Source organism: Penicillium arizonense (genome assembly GCF_001773325.1).
Source record: "Penicillium arizonense strain CBS 141311 chromosome Unknown PENARI_contig041, whole genome shotgun sequence".
Lineage (NCBI taxonomy): Eukaryota > Fungi > Ascomycota > Eurotiomycetes > Eurotiales > Aspergillaceae > Penicillium > Penicillium arizonense.
Window position 1 is genome coordinate 84,470 of NW_019173318.1, and position 23,962 is coordinate 108,431.

The 23,962-nt window shown below is 49.8% G+C and overlaps 11 protein-coding genes across 11 annotated transcripts; 5 read left to right on the forward strand and 6 right to left on the reverse strand.

Annotated features, from left to right (window-relative positions):
* Positions 1 to 509: 509 nt before the first annotated feature.
* PENARI_c041G02130 (uncharacterized protein) lies at positions 510 to 1,624 on the forward strand (the record flags this gene model as incomplete). Its single annotated transcript, XM_022637099.1, has 4 exons — positions 510 to 545; positions 738 to 810; positions 1,230 to 1,503; positions 1,567 to 1,624. 4 exons carry the CDS (start codon positions 510 to 512, stop codon positions 1,622 to 1,624), a joined length of 441 nt encoding a protein of 146 aa, XP_022483048.1.
* Positions 1,625 to 2,579: 955 nt separating this feature from the next.
* Positions 2,580 to 3,164, reverse strand: PENARI_c041G02309 (uncharacterized protein; the record flags this gene model as incomplete). The annotated part of the gene is made up of 3 exons (XM_022637101.1): positions 2,580 to 2,932; positions 2,989 to 3,055; positions 3,123 to 3,164. 3 exons carry the CDS (start codon positions 3,162 to 3,164, stop codon positions 2,580 to 2,582), a joined length of 462 nt encoding a protein of 153 aa, XP_022483051.1.
* Positions 3,165 to 3,918: 754 nt separating this feature from the next.
* On the forward strand, positions 3,919 to 5,026 carry PENARI_c041G08828 (uncharacterized protein; the record flags this gene model as incomplete). Its single annotated transcript, XM_022637133.1, has 2 exons — positions 3,919 to 3,975; positions 4,049 to 5,026. The coding sequence occupies 2 exons, from the start codon at positions 3,919 to 3,921 to the stop codon at positions 5,024 to 5,026; spliced, it is 1,035 nt and encodes a 344-aa protein (XP_022483037.1).
* Positions 5,027 to 5,858: 832 nt separating this feature from the next.
* On the reverse strand, positions 5,859 to 6,947 carry PENARI_c041G07650 (uncharacterized protein; the record flags this gene model as incomplete). The annotated part of the gene is made up of 1 exon (XM_022637123.1): positions 5,859 to 6,947. The coding sequence occupies one exon, from the start codon at positions 6,945 to 6,947 to the stop codon at positions 5,859 to 5,861; it is 1,089 nt and encodes a 362-aa protein (XP_022483032.1).
* A 591-nt stretch (positions 6,948 to 7,538) lies between these two features.
* Positions 7,539 to 9,619, reverse strand: PENARI_c041G03630 (uncharacterized protein; the record flags this gene model as incomplete). The annotated part of the gene is made up of 3 exons (XM_022637108.1): positions 7,539 to 7,542; positions 7,604 to 9,081; positions 9,221 to 9,619. The coding sequence occupies 3 exons, from the start codon at positions 9,617 to 9,619 to the stop codon at positions 7,539 to 7,541; spliced, it is 1,881 nt and encodes a 626-aa protein (XP_022483007.1).
* A 1,821-nt stretch (positions 9,620 to 11,440) lies between these two features.
* PENARI_c041G00263 (uncharacterized protein) lies at positions 11,441 to 13,237 on the forward strand (the record flags this gene model as incomplete). Its single annotated transcript, XM_022637094.1, has 4 exons — positions 11,441 to 11,698; positions 11,809 to 12,303; positions 12,360 to 13,036; positions 13,105 to 13,237. 4 exons carry the CDS (start codon positions 11,441 to 11,443, stop codon positions 13,235 to 13,237), a joined length of 1,563 nt encoding a protein of 520 aa, XP_022483004.1.
* Positions 13,238 to 14,531: 1,294 nt separating this feature from the next.
* Positions 14,532 to 15,644, reverse strand: PENARI_c041G09012 (fumarylacetoacetate hydrolase family protein; the record flags this gene model as incomplete). The annotated part of the gene is made up of 5 exons (XM_022637134.1): positions 14,532 to 14,736; positions 14,802 to 14,898; positions 14,958 to 15,273; positions 15,329 to 15,567; positions 15,617 to 15,644. The coding sequence occupies 5 exons, from the start codon at positions 15,642 to 15,644 to the stop codon at positions 14,532 to 14,534; spliced, it is 885 nt and encodes a 294-aa protein (XP_022483024.1).
* A 216-nt stretch (positions 15,645 to 15,860) lies between these two features.
* PENARI_c041G07910 (uncharacterized protein) lies at positions 15,861 to 16,331 on the forward strand (the record flags this gene model as incomplete). The annotated part of the gene is made up of 3 exons (XM_022637126.1): positions 15,861 to 15,993; positions 16,051 to 16,100; positions 16,158 to 16,331. The coding sequence occupies 3 exons, from the start codon at positions 15,861 to 15,863 to the stop codon at positions 16,329 to 16,331; spliced, it is 357 nt and encodes a 118-aa protein (XP_022483012.1).
* Positions 16,332 to 16,569: 238 nt separating this feature from the next.
* On the reverse strand, positions 16,570 to 17,994 carry PENARI_c041G05642 (epoxide hydrolase family protein; the record flags this gene model as incomplete). The annotated part of the gene is made up of 4 exons (XM_022637114.1): positions 16,570 to 17,270; positions 17,339 to 17,536; positions 17,604 to 17,660; positions 17,721 to 17,994. The coding sequence occupies 4 exons, from the start codon at positions 17,992 to 17,994 to the stop codon at positions 16,570 to 16,572; spliced, it is 1,230 nt and encodes a 409-aa protein (XP_022483014.1).
* Positions 17,995 to 18,560: 566 nt separating this feature from the next.
* Positions 18,561 to 19,813, forward strand: PENARI_c041G11155 (uncharacterized protein; the record flags this gene model as incomplete). The annotated part of the gene is made up of 6 exons (XM_022637140.1): positions 18,561 to 18,745; positions 18,801 to 18,840; positions 18,919 to 19,043; positions 19,135 to 19,330; positions 19,424 to 19,727; positions 19,785 to 19,813. 6 exons carry the CDS (start codon positions 18,561 to 18,563, stop codon positions 19,811 to 19,813), a joined length of 879 nt encoding a protein of 292 aa, XP_022483034.1.
* A 265-nt stretch (positions 19,814 to 20,078) lies between these two features.
* On the reverse strand, positions 20,079 to 23,552 carry PENARI_c041G06663 (uncharacterized protein; the record flags this gene model as incomplete). The annotated part of the gene is made up of 1 exon (XM_022637120.1): positions 20,079 to 23,552. The coding sequence occupies one exon, from the start codon at positions 23,550 to 23,552 to the stop codon at positions 20,079 to 20,081; it is 3,474 nt and encodes a 1,157-aa protein (XP_022483016.1).
* Positions 23,553 to 23,962: the final 410 nt, after the last annotated feature.

The following is a 23,962-nucleotide window of genomic DNA, read 5'->3' on the forward strand; positions in this document are numbered from 1 at the left end:
GGACTGGCTTGAGAAGGGTCTTCAAAGGATGAAAAGGAGCAAGGAAGCGATTGTCCAACATCTAAATTTAAGCCTGGAGTGTTGAAAGTGGTAGCATGTTAGCATGTCTGCCCCCAATTGCGGCGTATACAGCCCGAGGTATCTTCTGGAAGGGTGGATTGTCCTAGTGAACGGTTTACAAATGGACAGAATACAGGAAGAGGAAAAAGACCAACCAAAGGCCAGAGAGATAGAAAAGAGACACCGTAAAGGGAGAGGAAGTCGAGTTCTTTTCACGCAGGATAGACACGTGGGGGCAGCTCTCCGTCTGCCTTCACTTCGGTGCTGTCCGAACGCGTATATAAGTAACGCCCACCTCCTTTCGTCCACCCTCGTCCTTTCTTCAGTCACGACTTCCCTTCCTCAACACTTCGTCCTTCTACACCATTTGCTACCCACGCATTATGTAAACACACCCTTTCCTCCATGATGATAGCTTCATACTAACTGGATCTCATCTAGTCTTCATCATGCCCATCACCTGGGACGACAAATCCGACGCTAAGGTATGCCACCACTACCCTCCGTTTCCTCTGGTCCATATTCCCTTTGTCTTATGTCTCTCGGCCCCGTGTCGCCTGCCCCATGGCCCCTGCCTCAGGAAAGAAACCCCTGGTCCATGCTTTGCAAGGATCTGGATTGGGACTCACCAGTCCGGGCTTCAGGCTTATTTGTCCAAATGCTCACAATCACAATAGCTTCTTGCTGGCGTCCTATCACAGACTTCTACCGGGCTCGACTTCAATGCTCTTGCGAAGTACATGGGCGATGGTAAGTTGTTTCATTCAATCAGGTCATAACTCCGGGTATATGGCGCTCATTATCCATCAAATTTCCTTCCCCCTTACTTTTTCGTCACTTTATCCAAACATTTATGCTGGTCTCTCTTCTCCCAAAGCCACCACCCCTCAATCTTGTTCACTCTTTTGGAGTTCTCAGCCTTTCTGAATCCAATCACTCTATGCTCCCCATATTATGGACTACAGCCCTAGAATGTCTCACTACCTGGGCTGTAACACTACGTTGCCGTCAGAATTCTGAAATCGGAGGTCTCGTGTTGTCAGTTTATGCGGACAACTTCGTCACGAGATACATCCTCAGTCCTCCTTGAAAAGACGTCTGCAACACCATCCTGACCTTCATTTTGCCTGTGTGGAACTCAAACAGACCATGTCTGACAATTGACCTAGGCTGCACCGTCAGTGCCCTGCGCCACCGCATCGTTCGTATCAAGAAGAAGGTCGCCTACGATGAGAACCTGATGAACGCAGGTCAATCTAGCCCCGGTACCCCCGATACCCCCGCCGCCAAGCGCAAGCGTGGCCGTGCTCCCAAGGCTACTCCCACCAAGTTGAAGCAGGAGCCCAGCTCCGACGACGATGAAAAGCAGGATGTCACCGCCAAGGGCGAAGAAATTGTGGCTGAGGGCAAGAGGGTCAAAGTTGAGCATGTCGAGTCCGATGAGTATGAAATCTTGGACTGTTTTATGCAAATACCGATTCAGAAGACTGATTCTTGTGAGTGCAGGCCCCTCGGTCCCACGCTTGACAGCCCCGAAGACGATGACAAGCTCTTCCAAATGTGAACGGTTCTTTTAGGAGATCTGTACAGCAAGCCATGCTGAATGCATGGTGATGGTACTTCAAACCATCGACAGGAAAGTTGCCTACAGCTGAGACATGGAAGCGGGAGGGGAAGGTACAAATCAGGGTGCAATTGGGGGGGTATTATCTGGTAGTTGATCTAGCAGACAGCACTGGGCATGGCCAAATTAGTCTGTCTCTGTCTCTCGGAATGCAAGATAGTTTCCCATTCTGCTTTAAGGTTCCGTGGAGGTTGAAGCATTTGGCTGGCAGAATATTTGGTCCTTTCAAACGTACGCTCTTCGTGACAAATGGAACTCCACTTCACTTTCCTCACCATCGGAGGAAAGGCGTAGTAATCGTACGGCAGCCTCGATAGTAAAACCTATGAGCAATTATCATCGCCTGTGTACAGTTTCTAAGCCGAAGTGTAATGTCAATATTCACTCATCTTCTTAAATCGACTTTTGAACCGTGCTCGAGTATGTCTGAGGCTTGTCTTGTTGAGAATATATAGTGCCCTCAAATCGACGTCACCATTGCGACATGCGGGTGAACATCAACATCTTAAGGGACTATACAAGTGATGCAAGTTCGACGCCTTCCTTAAGATGGCCACGTGAAAGGAAGGTATATCAAAAAGGGGACGTCCGTTTAGCAACGCCCTTGAATTCAGCCATCTAGCTAGCTAGCTCCCTTGTTGCGAACAGTGACATCCAAGCCCTGTTTTGTTATTTTCAATTTTTCCTTCTCGCGCAAACGCAGGGACAGCTCCATTCCTTGTTAACAATATTGTATCCAGGTCCCCTACATGCATGGCCCACAGACACAAATGCAAGGGAAAACAAAAGAGAACTCGTGGCCATATCACTCCATCAAATTCTGGCCTTCCGGTCTAGTTGGTAGACTTGTTGCTTGAAACTGCGACTGGCCGACGAAGTCGAAGCAGGGTGGCGCTTAGTCCTCGCGGCAGGAGTCGGCACCATCCTCCTGTCCGGAAGTTGGCTCATCCTTGATCCAGGCGGCAAAAAGTCCCTTGGTTTCGACACCCTCGTCCTCGCTTTCCTTAGTTGGGCTATCCTCAGCCTTGATAGCACGCTTGCGCTTGCGGGGGGGAATCGGAGTCGTCTCGCCACTGGTTGTAGCTGCCTTTTGGGCACCGGCTGGCTTGCGAGGAGTGGCTGGATTTCGAGTCGCGATAGGGCTTTGAGAGCCCGGAAGGCCCGTGGTGGCCGCCTTGGCCTTTCCGCGTATCTTGAAAATACGCTCTCTGATTGCACGTGCCGTTGGTCTGAATTCAAGGTCCGAGGCTAAGACGAGGTTAATAATATTCGAGGCACTGCTAGCTTAAATTGAGACCACTCACACCAGGCCTCGGCGACCTTGTTAAAGTCGATCGACAGACCATGGACCTCCAGGATCTTCGCGAGGAGCTAGCGTAAAACATACGTGATTAGTCTTAATTGGGAAGGATATATCGGGATTATGAGGGTGACTTACGATCTGGTCCGCTGTGGCGTCCCACTTGATATTGCGACCCATCTTGCCTAGTGAAGAAAAGGAGTGTTTGAAGAAAAGGGGATGTGGTAAAGTCGGGGGAGTTGGAAGCGTGAAGAGAAGAGGGAAGCGGGAGAAGAAAGAAGAAAGAAAAATGGGGACACGTCGAAAGTGAACAGTATAGTCCCATTCTGCAAGCGTGAACTGTCTCGGTCGTGAGACTTAGGGTTGCGCATTGTCAGGTTATATTGGTGCTAGGCCTGATTAGGAAAGGCGTACTTCTTTATACATATCACCAGCTAACAAGTACAAGTCTCTTTAGGTGGCAAGGTTCACAATATATTCGTTGCATTTCTCTGTAAGACTATATGGGAAGCAGCGAAAAATCACAGTCCAACGGGCGTTTTGAATACTCGAGCTTGTTATCTCCCTAGCTCAGTCTTCTTTGAACTGGTCTGCTACCAAGAGAAAGTAAAAAAGATCAACACGCGACACCGAAGATGTTTTTGATCATCCACCCACTGTAATATATCCCAATTGAATCAGTAGTGCAATATCAGGTTATTGAGAAAAAGAGAAGGTTAGATCAAGTCGCATCGAACCAAGACGCGGGATTTAGGCAAATGAGACTGAAAGTCTCCGTCAGCTTCCAAACTTTCCATTTTCTTACTTCCTCGATCGATTCGCGCTGCTCGTATCTTGCCAATAAGCCGCTACAAGAACCACCCCCGCCGCTCAACTGTCTTTCTCTCTTCGCCCACCCGAGGATTCCACAACATCTCATCCTCTCATCGCCGCCATGATCGACAACGATCGCCTGATGGGGTCTATCCTCGCTGCTCAGCCTGAAATCCAGGTAAATATGCGCCCCTTGTCCAAGTGACAGCATATTAGCTGGTAGTAAGCACGTGCTGACAACAGTAAAAAAGCTGGACTTTGACCTGATCGCCGAGCTCTACGGACCAGGTGTCACCGCGCGCACCATCCAAAGCAAGATGAACAAACCCCGCCGCATTGGCGAGACCTTGCTCGCCGTCCACAACAGCAAGGTCGAGACTGGTGAGGTCCCAGACCGTAACAAGAGTGCCTGGATCCGAGAGAACGCTCAGAATGAGGCTCGGGTTGTTGATTCTCTGGCCAAACTGGGAAATGTTAAGAACTACCTCGGCCGCGAGAAGAACCTCATGGAGTCCCTTCCAGCTGATTTGCCCGTCTTCCGCAGCAAGAAGAGAAAGACCGAGCGCGCAGCTCGCATCTCTGAGTTTCTTGCCAACACCGACAACCCAGACCTTCAGCAAATTGACGTCGTCGACCTCTCTTCCGATCCTGAGGATTTGGCGAAGAACAAGCATACCATGAAGGCTGACCACATGTTGAATGATCGCGTTGTTAGGCCCCCCTGGACCATGTCTGACTGGCCAGCACAGTCTGGTTGGCAAGGAAAGCGTGAACTTGGTGCTCATTCTAACCAAGCTGTTCCTTCAAACTGGGCTGCCCCCTCACAGCAGGATACCCAGGATGCATACTCCGTCACCTGGAATGCACCCCCCGGCCGAGAGGTAAAGGATAACTGGAATGGACAGCGCAGCTGGCATGGAGGGTCCAACCAGGACATCCAGTCTGGTTCTGGCACACTGCCTGACTGGGGCACTGAGAACTACCAGAACGCAGGTAACAAACGCCATGCCCGGCGTCTTTCCCGCTGGGACGATCCTGGTGGAGTTCCTCAGGTGCAGCAACCAACTGGGCATGACTACGGCTGGACCGACACTTCCACTATCAATCAAAGCCGCAACCCCATCAGCTTCATGGGAAGCAGATTGCCTACTATTTGGCACCAGCCTGGTCGGCAGTTTGCTCGGTCCGTCAGCCAGCAGAACGAAGAGAATGAACGCAACGATTGGTGAAATTGATAAATTCACACAACATATGGTCTTTCGCAAATTCCCAATGCGCATTACGATCTGCATGGAGGGCCTTTTTGATATCTTCATTCTTTTCTTTTTGCCCTTCCACGTCTGCCCGCACATCCGACTTGACCGTGGTGAGATGGCTGGTTGATGGAGGGTTGACAACAGACCAGTCGGCATGATGCGCCAGGGTGATCTCCATTCATTTTTATCTTCAGCGCTTGACGTTCATATGGCTTTCTACGTTACTGGTCTTCCATCTCCGTGCGGCTTTACTTTATCTGCACTGACAGCAATGGAGGAAGTTCATACAGCTGGAACAGGGCTCGGTGAACACTAGTACATAATTTGACTCAAATCAGAAAGCTCTTGACAAATACCAGATTCTACCTCATATCTGTAATACGTGTTAATAATGTACTGGTCTGAGATTAATTTGTCTAGGTATCTGGAGTGTCACGTTCCTTTGAACGATTCCTGTGCAAATACATCGTACGTTTCTCTGGAAAAGAAGGTATGTAACACTACGATGCAACGGTAAGCGTCTTGGGCTGAGCGTGCCAACAGTATTCAGTAAAGAATATCGGAATATGCTAACACAAACAAATAAGACATTATGCATTGGTAAAATGACAAGGTAGAGAAGGTCATCGCTAGGAGGGTGGGTATCGAAACAAAAAGAAGAAAAAAAAAGGGAAGACGAGGCATGCAATCCGGGATCAGAGAGAATTCTTCTTTTGGTAAGACTTTTTCCTGGGTTTTGCCCGGAGGTTCATGGCTACCATTGATTTCAGGATGCAGTAACCCCGAACGCATTATCAGAACACGCTTATTTAGCAACACGGCACCTTCTCAAAATCCGAACCGGCATTTGCGGCAAGCCATCTTGATTATCCGACGAGGGTAAATCGAGAGTAGCAGGCTGTCCACTCTGTGATTTGCGCGGTATTCCTGCGCCGTCTGTGTGAGGTGCCAGGTAAATACTCTCAAAGGAATCATGGGCACTGTTGGATTTGAGTGGACTGCGACGCTTCGAAATCACAACCTGAGGATCACTCCGACGGGACCATTCAGGCCCTGGTATGTCAGGTATTTGCCGCTTTCTCGATTCAGTTCGTGGAGTCCGAGCAGAAGCTAATTGATTCTGTAGCTGTTTAGAAACCAGCTCTGTCCTTCGTCTCGAGCCAGGCGATCGGTTGCGGTATACATGATGTCTGTCGAACTGGGGAGATCGCGATCGAGCCCGGATTTTGGTGATCGCTGACGACCTGGATTGCACGGGGCAAGGGCTCTGAGAACCAGGTCTGAATTCTGCATCATCACTTTCGTCTGGAAGGGATGTCGAGTAGGTCCTTTTGAGCCAGTCACGAACAACTCCTGTTCTTTTCTCAGGTGCGGATGCATTTTGTGGTTTGACCTCGGAGCTCTGAAACCAAGCCAGTCTCTGGTTGACCGTCGGCCTCTGTGACAAGTGCGAATCATCAAGATCCCTATGCTCTTCACGAACAGATCCAGGTTCCAACCGCTCCTCTCCACCATCATCATCGGTCAACCCTCTACCAGACTGCACCGCAACTTCTGGCAACCCAGGATCCGGCAGCGGTGACCTCACCTGTTTAGGACCCCAGTCCACCAGGACTCCATGAACACCAAGCAACGCAACAATCCGCCGTTTAACAGACAACCACGAATATGTACGGCCAGTCTGCTTCAAAAACTTCAACGCAAGATCACACCAGAACTTCTTGCCAGGCAGTTTATCGCCAGGGCGGTCGGGAACATGTCGCAAATAGAGGCTCCACAGGACGGCTTCTTGCGCCGGAGTCAACGGCTTGCCACGCATTGTTGGTGGGGCATCGTCGACCTTTATATCGGAGAGCACAGCGCCTCGCACCGTTGCGAGGCCCGATGGCGGCATTTGTGAGGGTACCATTTGCACCTAGGTCTGACCGGAGTTGGTCCCCTTTTGTGTGGAATCATAGGATGAATATTGGGAGACTGCCATAGATAGGGACGCTGCTTGAAGCTCGAGGATTAAGGGTTTGATAGACTGCGATTGGACCCACAATCTAGGAAGAATGCTATTGGATTGAGACCCAAGACTTGTACAAAAGCAGTGTGGGTTGTGCTCAATGTGGGTTGAATTGCGATGGACGCGACGCGTGAATTTCGCGTTTTGGCACGTGACCGGGATAAAGGTTTCATAGAGGCAAGGGTGAGCCAGAACTACTCTTTTTACGTGTTTGGGTGTGCTAACAAGTCTCCGGTATTTATAAGCCTTGTGGGCATGGATTAGGGCGCGGTGCAGCAATAGGGCTGACGTGTATGAAGATGTGTACCACGTGTTTGGAAGCCTAAATTGACCACACATCTTGGACACCAAGGCACCGCGATTCTCAATCAATTTGAATTAGGTCGAAATACGATTCTCGCTATGAAAATATCCCGCAGGACCAAGAAGAACGCCAACAATGACCAACAACACCATTGAAATGAGTCCAGCTCCATCTCAACTAATGACATAGCTGAATCCACTGCGCAACAATATCCTCCATGTCATGCGCAACCCCCCACTGTGAAGACAAGCAACGGAAAAGCTTCTGCATAGAATTCAGCTCATAAAGCAGGTTCCTTCTAGCTCCAGTCGCAAGCACCTCAGCGCCATGGTCACTCTCAACGAACCGCCTCGTCTCCGAACCAGACCGGGGCCGCATATCCTCCGGACCCACGTTAAGGTCGGCATGAGATAGCAAGGCTTCCTGCCACACGATATTGCGAGGTAGGTTCACGGTGGCAACGCTGGCGAGCGACAGCACCACGTAGATTGTGGCGGCTGCGAACAATGAGCTGGGCATGTGTACCACGTGGGCGCGGCCTCGTGGTAGTTGTTCGACAATATCTTGTATGGCGACGGCGTGAAGCACGGCTCGGCGCGCATCTTCCGAATTTGCCCATTGTGCTAGATCGAAGCCCGGGTGGACCGTCCGGCAGTCACCTGAAACGTGTTGCGGGATATTGTACTGGGAGCAGACATGCCGGGATAGCACGGTCGAGTTGATCATCGTGTCTAGGCAAACAGTGTGCCAGCGCAAAAGCAGTTCGAGTCTCTCGGCGGCTGTGAAGTGGATGCTCATGGAGATTGTTTCGTGGACTTGGGCGAGGGCGCGCCGGACATCGGATTGGCCGGGTACACCAAGAGCGAGTTCATTATCATCACCGTCTGAGATCAAAGACTGAAGTCCTTCGAGAACCACCCGCAACGCAAAGGCAGAGAAGTGGTAGTCAAGGGGGCGGAAGCTGCCGACTGGTGGGAACAACGAGCGGAAGATCACTCTAAACGAGGTCTGGTCGGGCGTCTGGGCGTGCAGGTGAGCCAGCCATTCATCAGCAGTGGCGGCATCGAAGGCCTCTTCGCTGCTGGGGAGACTTAGCGAATTGGCAACATGCCTAGCGGAAGCTCCATCACCCGACATTTGAGCGACCAGACCGTCTAAGACATAGTAGGCTAGCAGAGAGCGTTGTTGGATCTCGCGAGCAGACCAAATCCGCCACTGGTGTTCTTTCTCTGCCATAGGAGCATCCACAGGTGGCAGATTGTCCATGGAGTAAGGAGGGCTGTCGTACATGCCGCAGTGTCTTGCCCAGAAGAAGCCCAATGGGCGGAAGACTTGGCTAGTGGTTCGGATTGCCCTGTTCTTGGACAATGCTCCATAGACCTGACCCAGTAGAGCCGTGATCATTAGCTGGACGCCCTTGCAGGCGTCATAGGGACCACTATGCGTGATCAGCGACTGCCAAGATGTTGCAACGGCGGTATGTGCCAAACGCCACAATGCTTCGCCTTTGGCAACTGAGTCCTTGGGGCCGAGATATAAAGATCCAATGGCGATAGCGTTAAGTAGAAGTGCATGAGTACATTCTCGAAAGACGAATGTAGCGCGGTGCAGGATCGGAAAAGTGGGAATGAAGCGGACGAAGAACATGTGGAGGCATTCGTCAAGGAAGACCGATGTGATGGATGTAGCCTTAACAGCGGCAGTGACGCTCGATGACTAAAAGGTCATCTATTAGTTTTAAAATGTTTTCCATAGACCCAAATGTCGATAGACGCCATCACAGAGTCCCTTGTCTCGCCAGAGGGGGATAGATTCAACTAACCGAGCTAGTCACCATATCAGTAACGTCTCGTACCGCCTGGTGTCCACCCCCGGACGGTATTGTACCAACGGAAGAGCTCCTATCATCAAAGGAACTAGGAGAACCAAAGTTCATTCCATTGATATCCTGCACGACAGGTGGAAAGGGCAATGTCCCAAGAGGCATCTGCCAGTGATCCGTGGTGTCCGAGGACATGAGGCTCTGGAACAGATTCTCTGAATCAGGCCAGACCAACGCAAAGTCCAAGTCGGACGCGACATGATTCATCCCATGTCCTGAAGTGGCCTCGTCCCACGACTGACTGGTCGCCGAGGTTGACGCTGGATTGGCAGTAGAAGCACTATTCGTATCCCAAGATGAAAGAGAATCTACTGATGGCGGCTGTGGCTGTGCAGACAAGGGCGCCGGCGAAGAGCCATTATTTGCATTCATGGGTCGGGTATGTAACTTCTCATGTCGAGTAAGGGCATCTTGTCGGGCAAAGGGTCTCCGACACTCCTTGCAGACATATGGTTTAGAACCCGTATCTGAATCTCTCGGTCAGCCAGATGGATATTAATATTGGAGCTTGAGCCAGGATCAGGATCCAATTTCAGATACTGGTATCATTAGAACAGATCACATACGGCATCGCTCATGTCTCTGCAGGCATGCGTTAGCTCTGGCATCACTTGACGCAGACAATCCCCTCTTGCGTCGGGTAACCTGATTATTCAACAATAACTCACCCTCAAGTGTTCAGCCTTCGAAAAGCCCTTTTGACAGACTCGACAAACCAGTTTCTTGATACCTGCTGATGCAGACGGTGTCATCTCTATTGACGCCATGTTCTTAGTTGTAAGGAGGAAGCAGGAATTGTGGGGAGGCGATTGTGGGGGGTGGCGAATGCTTATGCGAGCATCGGAAAAAACATTTGGAGGATTATATGATTTACCTTGTTGGGATATGCAGTCAGCTTCCGCAGCGTCTCTTTGCATGAATATAGATAAGACAACTTTGCATATTCAACTATAGAATTCAAGGTGGGTTGGTGGAATAGAAGATCTGCGAAATTTGTTGTCACAAGAACTGGTGTAAAACGTCCCGTGAATGTGGAAATACACCCGAGGCTGTGCGTATAGCATTCGCCTCCTTTTTCCAGCAGTCTCCAGGGTTGGAGGAGGTAAATGTAGGCCATTAAATGCCGAGGCTAAGCAGCAGATCCTTGTGCCAATGCTAGTGGAGCTTGCATGTCTGGCGGAAATTGCCTACTACATTCAATTTTGCCTACGCTTATTGGGATATAGTTCAAGAGCCAGCCGATGATTTGAGCAAAGTTGGCAAGCGTGCCCGGTCCTTTAGCAAAACTGTAATGTTTACCACTAGGCCTGTTAGTTTGTTTGGTACACGTATCGTGGCCTAGATATGGTATCCCTAGTTCTATACTTCGTCATTCTTTGTCCCAGAAATGACCTCAAGTGCGTTCCTTGGATAAGGAAAAGGCATTGTGGAGCAAACTCATACCTAAACGACTACTGCTCGGCAAAATATTGCCTTCAGAACCAAAACCAAAGATTACACAGGGTCCACACCTGTTGCGCGGCTTGCAGACAGACCTAAGTACCGACGGATAGCGGCTTCCCCAGGAACGGGATAGGTCCCGGTGGCAATATTGGGAATCCATCCGCGAACTCACAAACCCCAGTGGGCAAAGCAAGAAGATATGGAGTTCGGGCCCGTGGGGAGATTGCGCCAAGACGTCAAAACTAGTAGTTTTCGGTACTTGGCTCGGGTAGGATGCCATTTTGTATAGTGACAAGTTCTGTCGGCTAGCCGTGCTGAAGTGCCATGGTGGGCTTTACTAATGTGTCTGACAAGGCATCGCATTTAGCCGCATTGTGACTCGCCGAGTGCCCAGCCCGTGGAGAGCCTCCGCATTTCTCTCCACGATGCCGGAGCCGGGTTTCCCGAAGACATAACCCTGGGGTATTGTCCGTGGATTTAGCGGCTTGGCTCTGCACACTCACCGGGGGGGAGTTTTACCAATATGTTCTTCGCCTTTTTGAGAGAAATCCCGGTGTCTGCATCATTCCTCGTCACTTTGAGTTTCATCCCTTATACTTCAGTCTTGGCTTGGTGAATACTTCAATACACCCCCCTTGACTATCCTGACGATCTTCGACTCGCTACTTTCCTACCATTGCCATAAATATATGCGTTCCAGTTCGTCGACTGCTTGTCAGATCCCTACTTTGATCTGGGGACGTGATCAACATGACCTCTTTGGAATTGCAACCGTCCTCGTCTCGTCGAGATGGTCGAGATGAGGTCGAAGACGCTTCTTGCGGCAAAACCGACATTGATCTTGTAGAGAGCGCAGGACATGACAGGGCAGCGACCTACGGGGAGTCGGTGGCTGCTCGACTTCCCAAGGCCCATCGTGATTATCTGATGGAACGACATGGGACATTAGATCTCGACCCTATTCCCGGAATGGGCGCAGCTGACCCTTACAACTGGCCTGAGTGGAAGGTAAGTCCCTGGTTCCCAGTTACGAGATCTCAGATTCGCCCTGCGAGAGAGCGAGAGAGCGAGAGAGCCAAGAGAACCAATCCAGCAGAGACTGACGCATCAATATATAGAAAATGATGAACTTGATCCTTGTGGCATTCCACGCTTGCATGGGCACATTTACCGCCGCTGCCATCATCCCTGCCTATTCGACGATTGCCGAGGAACTGGGCATTGGCCTGCAAAACGCCAGTTACTTGACTTCTCTGCAAATTGCCATCCTCGGAGGTGCTCCACTCTTCTGGAAGCCGTTGTCCAACCGGTTTGGACGCCGGCCTATTTTCCTCCTCTCTCTCGTCTGCAGTCTTGTTTGTAATATTGGTTGTGCGAAGAGTACCACTTATGCCTCTCTGGCTGCGTGTCGTGCCCTGGTGGCCTTCTTCATCTCTCCTGCCTCCGCCATCGGCAGTGCAGTCGTGATGGAAACGACTTTCAAGAAAGACCGTGCCCGTTACATGGGTGTCTGGACTCTGATGATCACCTTGGGTGTCCCCATCGGTCCTTTCATCTTTGGTTTTGTGACCTACCGTGCCGGATATCACTGGATCTACTGGATCCTCGCAATGGTAAGTCAAATCCCACATATAAATTATTTCTCTGTTTGTTAGCTGACAATCCAAAGATCAACGGTGGCCAATTCATCCTGTATCTCTTCTTCGGTCCTGAGACCCGCTACCTAGGCAGCGGCGTCGACTCGGAGAAATCAGCCATGAAGGTTGAGTACCTGTCCCTGCGACGCATCGATCCAACGCCATTCACATGGTATGAGTTCGCCCGACCATTAACAATGGCCCGCCACCCCTCGATCCTAATCCCGACATGCGCATATGCAATGGTCTTCCTCTTCGGCAGCATCCTCACAACAGTCGAGGTTCCCCAACTGTTGCAAGAAAAGTTCGAGCTGAACGCCGAGCAACTAGGACTTCAATTCCTAGGTGTAATCATCGGCTCCGTAATCGGCGAGCAAATGGGCGGTGTCCTTTCCGACTTCTGGATGAGCCGTCGCGCCCGCCGAATCGATCGCAAGGCCGAGCCCGAGTTCCGTCTCTGGCTCAGCTACTTCGGTTTTGCGCTGACCATCATCGGCCTGATTGTCTTCCTGGTTTGCACGCAGGAAGCGAAAACTGGTCACTGGAGTGTGACGCCCATTATTGGTACCGCTATTAGCGCTGTCGGTAACCAGCTGGTCACGACTGTCATGGTCACTTATGCTATTGACTGCTTCCCGCAGGAGGCTGCTAGCATTGGTGTGTTTGTCACGTTCGTGCGCCAGATCTGGGGTTTCCTGGGTCCGTTCTGGTATGTGTTCTCTCCCTCCAGCCGTTGTATGGATTTGTGTTGTGGCATTGTGGCTAATTATCGAGTAGGTTCTCGCCAATGTTTGAGACTGTCGGCATCGCTCCCAGTGCGGGCATCGGTGCGGCGATGATCGTTGTTGTTAGTGTCATCCCAACTATTTTCCTCCATTGGCGGGGTCGGGTCTGGCGTAGCGATGAATAGAGGACAGCGGAAGCGGAATCGGGTTTGATTTCGTTGTCTGTTGTTTAGACATGAAGCGATGTTGCTTTCTTCAGATTTTTAGATGAGCGGTCGACACGGTACGATATATGTTCGGGTTCGGGTGCGTTAGACTAGACTCAGCTTCGGGCACGGCAATGCCGTTCGGGATTGTATATAGATTGACTCATGAACATTGAAAAGTCATTCTTCTTCAACAGCATTGGCAGCCGATGAAATAGAGAGCAACCTAGTCAGTAAGAAGACAATGTATCGAGTAGTGTAGTCGAGTAACCGAGATCGAAACCTCTTCTCGGCTCAATTGGTGGATGTGATGTAAGTATAGAGCGAGGGTACAAAACTCTGATTGAGCCGCTTCAAGACCCACGCAAGAGAAGCTCGAGAATTAAAGAAGAGAAGTAACAAAAGGAAGAAAGCAACAGTAAAAATATGCAAAAAGAAACAGCGAAAAGAAAAAGCCGCAGACCGTCTTTTAAGAGAAATCTACTCCGAACAGAAATCCTCCGGGAGAGAGCTCGGGACGCCGACCCGGCCTTGTCCTTTAGCGCTGAAATGGAGCCATCGCGGGTTGTTATGCAACCACCGGATCATGACTTCGGCTTGCAATTGTGGGCTAAATGTTTCGGTCTATTCAGCCTTAGGTGTGTGCTAGGCATTGGGCTACATTATACACAGTGAAATTATTCCCATAGATCTATCTCTATATCAACTATTTAGCTTTAGGTTTATTTGTAGTAGTATACTGGCAGCACTACAATTCAATAAAATACAATAAACAAACAAACTTTCTTCCAGTGACAAGTGTCTATCCCTCCAACAGTACAAACCACCCATAGAGAGGATTCCGTCCCCCTTTCCAATCTGTCCAAAATGCCAAGAAATTCATACGGACAAAGCGGGATAGACTTATTCCACCTAGGGAAGAAGTTATACCCCGTCGAGCTCTGTCATTGGTCAAAGCTCATAGAGATATTCGTGATGAACTTTTGACAAGCCATGCTTTCGAGAATATATACCCCTTGCGTGATGTTTTAACTAGGGATTCAAGCGGTCCAGATCTGGCGATCATGCATAATTCCGATACCTGTGGGGATTGTGGGTGGCCACGGCTATGTCTTGGTTCTTCGTGAATTCGCGGGCAGTACTGGTAGGCTCCATTTGCCTTGACAGCTGTGAGATAGTATATTGTTTTTGCATTGGGTAGTCTAAGGCGAATACATAGAACAGGAGTTCTTGCATCAAGGGCTCATATTTAATCTTATTTATCATGGATTCATTACTGGTGCTCAATCTTGTTGATGAGGGTTCCAACGTGAGGAAGCAGCTCGACGGCGAACTCATCGCCAGCCTTGATGAACTCCTTGGGGTTCTTGGCTGCGCCAACGCCAGGAGGGGTACCGGTCAGAATGATAGTACCGGCGGGCAGAGTAGTGCCCTGAGAAAGGAAGCTTATCAGCTGGGGGACACTGAAGATGAGATCACTGCAAAAGTCAGATGTCAGCTTTCTTCCTATGGACCACAAAGGCGGGAAACTTATGTAACTTACGTCAGAGGACAGTCCTGCATGGCACGGCCGCTCTTAAGACCGCGAATGTGAAGCTTGCTAGCATCGGGGATGAGAGCAGCAGAGACGAGGACGGGACCTACAGATATTGAGTTAGTTCAAGGTCACAATTGAACTACTACAGCGGACTCAACATACCAATTGGGCAAGCGCCATCAAAGCCCTTGGAGAAAGACCACTGGCTTTGATTCATTTGAGAAGTCCGACTTGAAACGTCGTTGGCAGCTGTGTAACCAAGGACATAGTCAAGGGCCTCGGACTCAGACACGTCCTTGGCATCACGGCCAATGACGATAACCATCTCGGACTCATAATCGCCGGTGTTATCCTGCTGCGTAATCTTGGGCAGAACGGTTGGCGCGGGCCAGGGATCGGCGAGAGAACTGGAGGGCTTCATGAACAATGTTGGCACCTCTGGGATTGGGAGAGACATCTCCTTGGCGTGAGAGGCATACTGGCGCATATATTAGTGTCTTTGTTTTTGGTGTTGGATATACATTATGGCTCACGTTCAGGCCAATGCAGCGAATAGTCCCAACCTCGGCCTGCGCCAGAGGGGACAGAATGCGCTCTATCGTCTCGATCGCTTCGGTCACCTTGCCTGGGCTCAAGACTGAGCTGCCAGAAAATGGGCGCACAGAAACCTCCTGTCCCTGGTAAAGGGCGAGTCCAACATCCAACTTAGGGTCGACCGGCTCGCCGATCAAAATCTTGGAGGGGTTCGACTTGGGGACGAAGCGCACCAGGCCTGTTGCGCTGTTAGATGCGTCGGAAGACAATGGGTCCAGATTACTCACGCGAAAACGTTGAGGCGATCTTAGACATGTTTAGTTGAGTTAATTAGAGACAGAAAAGAACCCCAGAAACCCCAGACAATTAATTATGTAGTCGGAGTTGAGACCGATAGCGGAGCATTTCTAGCCCATTGGAAAAGCCGGAGGGGCAACTCCCACACTTTGTGGGGATGTGGCGAGTGGGATGCGGCCCTAATAAAACCCCGCGGATGTCGCAATTCTCGACTTCAAGTCTCTATATCTCACAATGTCTGCTCCCAAGGGTCCTTTCCACCTCGTCACAGTCAACACTGCGCCCGAGCGCGCGAAGCGGCTCGTCGGCCGCGTCGCCGAGGCACTGAGCGACCGATACACGATCGTCCACGTCGACAACTGCGAGAGTAAGCATTACGCGCGGTATCGATAGACTCGACTCAATTGACTAATTCCCGACACAGAGATCGACGAGGTCGAGGCCAAGGTCAAGCAGCACAACCCCGAGGTTCTGGTAAGTCATTCTCGGAATTACCGAGTGCCTGTTGGGAGAGACTAACGGCGCCGTCAGTTCAGCGCATCCATGTGGAGCGCCGAGGAGGCTCAGCAGATCCACGCCATTGCTAAGTCCGTTCGCCCGGATATCAAGCTGCACGCTATTCCCGAGGGCTTGCAGGTTGAGCGTGGACCTGATGCTGTTGTCGAATATCTGTGTGAGAAGGTTCCTGTGCTGCTGGACAGCTAGACGATTAAGCTAAGATGATTGATGTATATATCCATACTTGCCTATGTTTCAATAGATGATTGATGACTTAGTTTCTACGGTCAGGTGATACCATCAGGCCTTTGTGAAACATTCATTGCATTTGCGAATTTTCATCGTTAGATTGTATATCACTCTGTCCAATCTCCATTCGGATAGGTAGTGTAATTGCAACCAGTTGAGTTCGGACGATGACAAATTTGCATTTGAACATCACATACTAATAACCACCGTGTCCTAAAACGACCTGGTAGCATGGACCATCTTTATTGAACATAGCCCGCAAGTCCTGAACGATAGTCTCAGGAACCTCCCAAGCGGCAAAATGTCCGCCATCAGCATGTTCACTCTGCCGAACGACCGGTCCCAACCCGGCAGCCCAAGTAGAAGGCACAACTGAGATTTCACAAGGAAGATGCGCGATTCCCAACTTCACATGCGGGATATATTCAATCAATTTCTCATATGAAATCCCCTCAATCCCCCCAGTATGGAGAGTTTCATAGTAGATGCGGACACTAGCCGCCGGGCCCGCAGTCGAGAACCAATAGATCGATATCCAGGTTAAGATTTCGTCGTCCGTCCAGGGGTATGAGTCAGTCCAGTCATGAAGTTTCTCGTAAATCCAGGATAGCAGGGCAACAGGACTATCTTCAAGTGCGGCGCCGATTGTCTGCGGCTTGGTTCTTTGGAGGAGATTGTATCCGAATCCTGAACGCTCGAACCATGCAGACCGTTCGAGGCCTTTCTTCTCTCGTTCACTGTATGGTAGCAGTGAGTGTTGCAGGGCTAGCCATGGGTTCACTGTGAATCGAGGGGGCTTGGCTAATACCATGTTGATGTGGGAGGCTTTGCAGTGTTCTGGGTATAGGAAGCCTACGGCTCTTGTAATCCAGAATCCCCAGTCTCCTCCTTGGGTTACTGTTTGTATTTTGAGTTAGTATGGAGCAAGTATGTTCCGGGCAGGTCAGTTGTCTGCGGGACCTTACCATACTGGTCATAACCAAGCTTGATCATCAGCTTGTGTATGACTTCCGCATACTGCGCAAGTCCAAATCCGCGCCGAGTTACGCCAGAGGAGAAGCCAAAGTTAGGCAAAGATGGTGCCACGATATGGAATGCGGGGTTATTGTCATCCCCATTCAACAACGGAAGAAGTTTGGATACCTCGATGAAAGATCCTGGCCCTGTGAACTGAGTCAGAGCTGGTGTCCGTTGCTGTCAAAATGCAAGAGACATGGGAATTGCACTTACATCCATGACTGAATAGCAGTGGGATGGCGTTCTTATTTGGGTTGACTTGATGGACATCTGCGACATGTCCTTGTGAGGATTCGCCATCATATTACTCAAATGAATAAAAAAGCTTACAGTGAATGTCCAAGCTACCAAACCCCTCTACCTCGATTTGTGTTCGATACTGGGGCAGCTCATTCAACTTGGCCTCTGCCTTTCGCCAGTCAAAGCTGTTCTTCCAGTATTCTATCAGACGCTCCATCTCATTGACCGGAGTTCCTGAGCTCCAAGAATCGCCATCTGAAGATTCTAGCTGTGTAGGAAGTTTAGCTAGTGCTAGACGTTGCTGAAGGTCCTTGAGTTTGTCATCGGAAATGGAGATCTTGTATGGCTCTGGTTGATCGGCCATGATGGGTGGGCTTATCTTGGTACTGGCTATACTCAGATAGGGACAGAGAGATAGCTTGGGCTTTATAATAGGCGCACTTTGTACAAAGGGATTCGAAATGGTTGCATATCCCAAGTGAGATGAAGTCATCAGTTATTCACAGCTTCACCCCCCCGCGTCTTCCCCAGATATATTTGGATTTGTAATCGTACATGATAGGCTTCAACCTAAGGTTTTACAGGAATTTCCCCCTTTTTCTAACCACAGAACGGCTCACTTCACATCAATTGGAGGCTTGGCAAAGGTCTAGATCTGATCATCGCTGCCAAGCCGAGTAAAAGAAGAGAGATCAACACATCTCCAGATCGAATCCGAGAACTGTGTAGGTTTCCACAGGATACGGCAAGTTCAAATGTCTCTCTCATTAAATAACTGTCAAATGTCCAACAGTTGTCCGCCTGAGCTGCCCAGGCCCGACCTTGGAGCCGCGGGGACGCTAACCTGATTAGTCATCGCGAACTGTTTTCCCGATCTTCCACCATCGTGATATCAACCACACTCCCTGATCCATTCTGATTCTTGACATGATGTTTTCCATACGGACAGCCGCGAGAGGCATTTCAAGCTTTCGGGCCTTTTCCACGGCCCGAGTGCTGCAATCGGACCTGGCATATCAAGTGTTTGGCCCGGAAAATGGCCAATCCGTCCGAAACCCGATCCTAATCCTCCACGGGCTTTTTGGATCGAAACAGAATAATCGGAGTATTGGAAAGTATGTGATATGTCTCTATGGGCTGAAATGAGAAACATTCTTACGTATATTTCAGGGCCCTGGCCCGAGATCTGAAATGCCAGATCTTTGCCCTGGTGAGTTTCCCGTGCAAGTATCTTGTCCCAAGAAGATACGAAAACTTTGAGGAACAGATGTTAACCATTTTGGAGTAGGACTTACGGAATCATGGCCAGTCCTTCCATGCCGCGGAGCACAACTACAGCGTCATGGCCGAGGACATACAAGAGTTTATCCAACAGCAGAAGCTGGACAAGTGTGTCCTGATTGGACACTCCATGTACGTGATGTTGCTCCATCTTTCAAACGAACTCGGAACTATGCGTTGCTATTTCGGTTTATTCGTTCCTTGGTACTGACAAACAACAAAGGGGCGCCAAAGCTGCAATGGCAGTCGCCCTACTGTCACCCGATCGAGTCTCAGCTTTGATCCCGGTTGACAACGCCCCAGTGAATGCCGCACTGAAGAGCGACTTCCCCAAATATGTCCGCGGTATGCAGAAGGTTGAGGCTGAGAAGGTCTCCAAGCAATCTGATGCCAACAAGATTCTTGAAGACTACGAAGAGGTATGGTTATCCCCTATGTGGTAGAGCCCAGAAGCTAGAAGCTAGCAACTAGACACTCAGTGTTCGGTCAGCTCAAATGCTAACAATCTTCAGTCCCTCCCTATCCGCCAATTCCTTCTTACCAATCTGGTCCGCTCAGAAGAAGACAACACGCTTAAATTCCGCGTGCCACTATCAGTGATCGGCCGTTCTCTCGACAACATGGCCGATTTCCCCTTCAAGGAATCAGATAACCTTAAATACGACGGCCCAACGCTGTTCGTCCGTGGGACTAGATCTCAATACGTTTCCGACGATACCATGCCGGCTATTAAGAAGTTCTTCCCCAACGCGCAAATCGCCGATGTGGAAGCTGGCCACTGGCTTATTTCTGAGAACCCTGAAGCTTTCAGACAAGGTAAGCTCCCATAGTCCCCAGTATCCCTAAAATGTATGCTAACATCGTGGGTAAAAGCTGTCGTGAAGTTTTTAGAAAAGGTTTAAACAGGGATATAAGGTGTATACTGTGGTGATCCAGATAGACATGTGTTTGAATGTACATTAATAGGCCTGGTGAGATTCTAGGCACCATAGAGGTATCTAAAAGAGCACATCACTGATCAGGCACTCAGGCCTGTTAAGAGACTGATTCCTGCCCTGAAAACCCGAGTCCCTAACCATTTGCTGCTTCCCAGAGTCGTACATCCACGTCAGAGGTAAGGGGTGAGGCGGTGAGAGTGAAGAATCAAGCACGAAACCATAGCTAGCCCTAGGCTTGGGCCTCATGCTTTTGCTTTTTCTTTTTCGGCTTTGTCACGGAGCTTTCTCTCGTTTCTCTCTCTCCCTCTCTCCCTGATTTCCTCTTAGCCTTCATCTCCTTCTTCTCCTTTTTGCCAAAGCCCGAAGAAATGCTAGGTGCTGGTGAAGAAGCCCTAGAGGAAGGGCCTGGTGTGCTTCTTTCGTCCTCTGAGGGCGTCCCAGAAGAGTGACGCCGCTTGCCCGCTTTCAATGATTGAACTTGCTGATTTTCGGGCTTTTTGAGTGACGATGTTCTACACTCTGAGCCGCTTGACGCTCCAGACGACAGACCGGGCTTTGTAGGAGCGAAGGCTTTGGCTGGGCTAGAGGTGTCGTTGCTTGGCCTTTTGAGAGCAAGCACCTCTAGCGGACGGTCAGCATTGCTGAGAGCTTGTTTGATGTTGTCCTCGGCTTTCCGTAAACGGTGAAGCATGTTATGGATCGGCTCACCGGCCAGCCGTTCCCGCAAGCGTTTCAATTGGTCATCTGTCAACTTGATACCGTCGTCTTCGATGGCTTGGTATTGGGTCTCAAGCTCTGCGATTTTAGGACTAAGGAAGTCGAGTTCACTCTTAAGTTCTTCAGTAAGAAGCTTAGTGGCTTTGAGGTCTGCCAGCTGGTGTCCTATTCCCTCAGCCTTGGATCCCAGGTTCGCCAAGCGGTGTTCTAGCACCTCATCCCGTAATTTAGCACCTTCCGCTTCTGCGAGCAGATGTTGGATTTCCTCTCGTTGTGGAATATTGACTTCCAGGTCTGATAATCGTGTGTTGATCTCTGTGAGATGCTGTAGATCCGCATTACAGCGCTCGGCTTCTGCTCTGTTGAACTCGGCAACATCTTTTTGCACTTGTTCCAATTGTAAGATATGGCCGTCAACCTTAGCGATCAACGGATCAATCTTTTTCATAGATTCAATGAGTTCTGCAGAGGGCTCTGCGGGGTCCAAGTCATCAAATTTGGCACCAACACTAAAGATCATCTCCTCGTTAGCTGTGACCTTATTGGACAAATTACTCATTTCCTGCAGCAGCTTTTGTAAGTTGGGTGTGTGCTGATTGAAAATGTGCTCCATGAGCTCGACACGTTGTGAGAGGTCGGTCACTCTCTCCAACATTTTTGGGTATTGTGCCAGTTGTGCCAGTGTATTTTTGTCTTCAGGAGATAATTGCGATTGTTGCTGTAAGATGGCAACATCATTTGCAAGGGTGGAAAGGTGATCGAGCGATTCTTTCATCGGACCGAAACTTTGCGAGATGGTGGTCACCGTGTCGAAGATCTTTGGAAATTGTGCCAGTGCCTTTTTGTCTTCAGGAGACAATTGTGATGGCTGCTGAAAGTTGTCCATATCTTTCGCAAGGATGGAAAGGTGATCGAGAGCTGTCTGCATTGCATCGACACGCCGCGAAAGGCTGTTCATCTTCTCCAACATACTTGGATACGCTGCCAGTGCATTTTTATCTTCGGGAGACAATTGAGATGGCTGCTGCAATTGAGCGATATCTGCCGTGAGAGCGGCAAATTTGTTTCTGGTCTCAGTTACATGCGTTTGAACCATTTGGTTGAGGTTAACCAAGGGGCTCATTTCAAGCATAGCATCCGACATGGACTTGACTAAATCACCGGTAGTGATGTTTGACCATCGCATCTCGAGCGATCGAAGGGAAACGCTGTGACTTGTAAGAAGACTGGTGCATTTTTTCGCTTCCTGGAAAGCGGGTGTCATTGTTTCTATGAGCTTCGAAGCTTCGTTCAAGTCATTCCGGAGCCGGTTAATCATCATTGAACAACTGCTGCAATACGTGGTCAGATCGCTTCGTATTTTGTCCACAGACGCCGTCAAATCACTGCGATAATTGTCCAGCTTTTTCTCAAGTCCCTCGATAGACCCTGCGCAAGCACTGCGATAATTATCTAGCTCGGTTCGAAGTTGCCGGTTTGATTCCGAAAGATCGGTTTCAACTTTCGTACAAAAGTTGTGAAGTGTACCAATGCTCGCATGAATAGTTCCCAGTTCTTTGATCAGGTCCTCATTTTTCTGGTCGATCCTGGTCACATCTTGTTTGGTCTTCTCGTGTTCCTCTTTTAGCGAATCGATGGACGTTTTCAATTTCTCTAGCTCTGCGAAATACTCGTCTTGCACATCCTGGTGGATTTTCATGATTCCCTGGATTGTGGTTCCTTGTGCCTGGACTTCTTGCTCCAAGGAGGACAATCTATGGTTCCTGAAAGATGAGGAATCTTCAGGTGTCCCAGAAGGTGCGCCACCGCTGGCAGAGCGTTGTTGGGATTTGAGGAGTGTCACTTGGTGCTCAAGGGGAAATACCCTCCCGCTCAGCTCATTGTTGGCTTTTTTAAGTTCGTTATTAACACCAGAGATTTTGTCTTGATGTTTCTTGTCGACCATTTTCAAGTCGCTGTCAAGCCTGGAGTTGTTGCTTTCAAGCTTATTAAGATTTCCCTGAAGCTTGGATACCTTGCCCTGAAGCTCGGAAACGTTCGCCTCAAGATCCTTGTAAGGTTTGGTGCTCGAAACGTCATTGCGCCCTAATCGGACAGAGTGCGAATGTATCGACTTTTCTAGTTTTTGCACACGAACCTCCATCGTTCCAGATGGGACCTCGGATTTTCTTTGAATTGTTGAGAGTGCGGTTTCGACTGTCTCTAATCGCCCGTGAATGTTGGTGAGATTGTTGGTCGTCGAGGCATCGGGTTCTCGAAGCTTTGAGATGTTGTGGTTGATCGCCTTAAGTTTATCGTCCGGAACGCTTGACTTGGAGGCAGATCGCGGGGCTTGAGTCTTCAGATCCCGCATTTGTGACTCCATCTTCTCAATCCTTTCTGATATCTTTTTGATCTCAGGCTGAGCCTTTGGCTGAGACCAATGACTAAGCAAAATCTCCTGGGCTTTGCTTGACACCAACCGACTTTGCTCGATGATATCTGTTTGCTTGGCCAACTCATCTTTTGCTGCGTCCAGCTGTTGCTGGTACAAAGAGATAGCACCAGGGAAGACTTGGGATTGTTTGGCTTTTTGAAGATTCCGTTCGAAAGTGGGTATTTCCTTCTCTAGTCTGTCTTTCTCCTGTTGACATTTGTCGGCTTTTATCACTGATGTTATCACGTCCAAGAGGGACACGGCTGCCTGGGGACTTGAGGGAGGGTCATTTAGTGCCGGCCGATTTGGGGTGGGTGCGTTTGTTGTGGTGATTCGTAGGGTTGGAGTGTTAGGATTTGTGGAGGCTGAAGAAGCTCCCGATGGGCCAGGGCCACCCAAGGTAGATGTCCCCAGTGGTTTCGGGGGACGTGAGACGGATGGTGGTGGTCTTATATTCGGCCTCGGACTAGGTCTCCGGGGATCTCTCGTTGGAGCGGGTGATGGATGGGGCCTGTAGCAGTCTGCGAAACCCGGCCTGGCACCCCTAGACTGTGGCAAGTCGATATCCATTCTGTGCGCCATGCTCCCTGAAATTGAACGACAGAGAGCAAAATGCGCATTGTATTAACAACGTCAGGCGGACGGACGTATGGGATTGACGGGTCGATCACTGGTTCTTCGCGACCCAGAACTTCAACACTGGTCAGTCTCTCTCGCGCACTTTGCCCCAAAGGTGGAGATATGAGGATGAGGGCCGCAAATAAATGTATCAAGATGTGTAGGACACGCGACGTCGTGTCGTTGAGGGAAGTGGGGTGTTGCAGGTGATAGTCGAAATGAACTGAGACCGAAATTAAATACTAACGCAGAGGACAGCTCGAGTGAGCCAACGAAAAAGTGAGATGGGCTGCTTCGAAATGAAGTTTCAAATGTGGCGATGCTCATTTCGATGTCTACTGTAGTTCCGTTTTCTTTGGCAA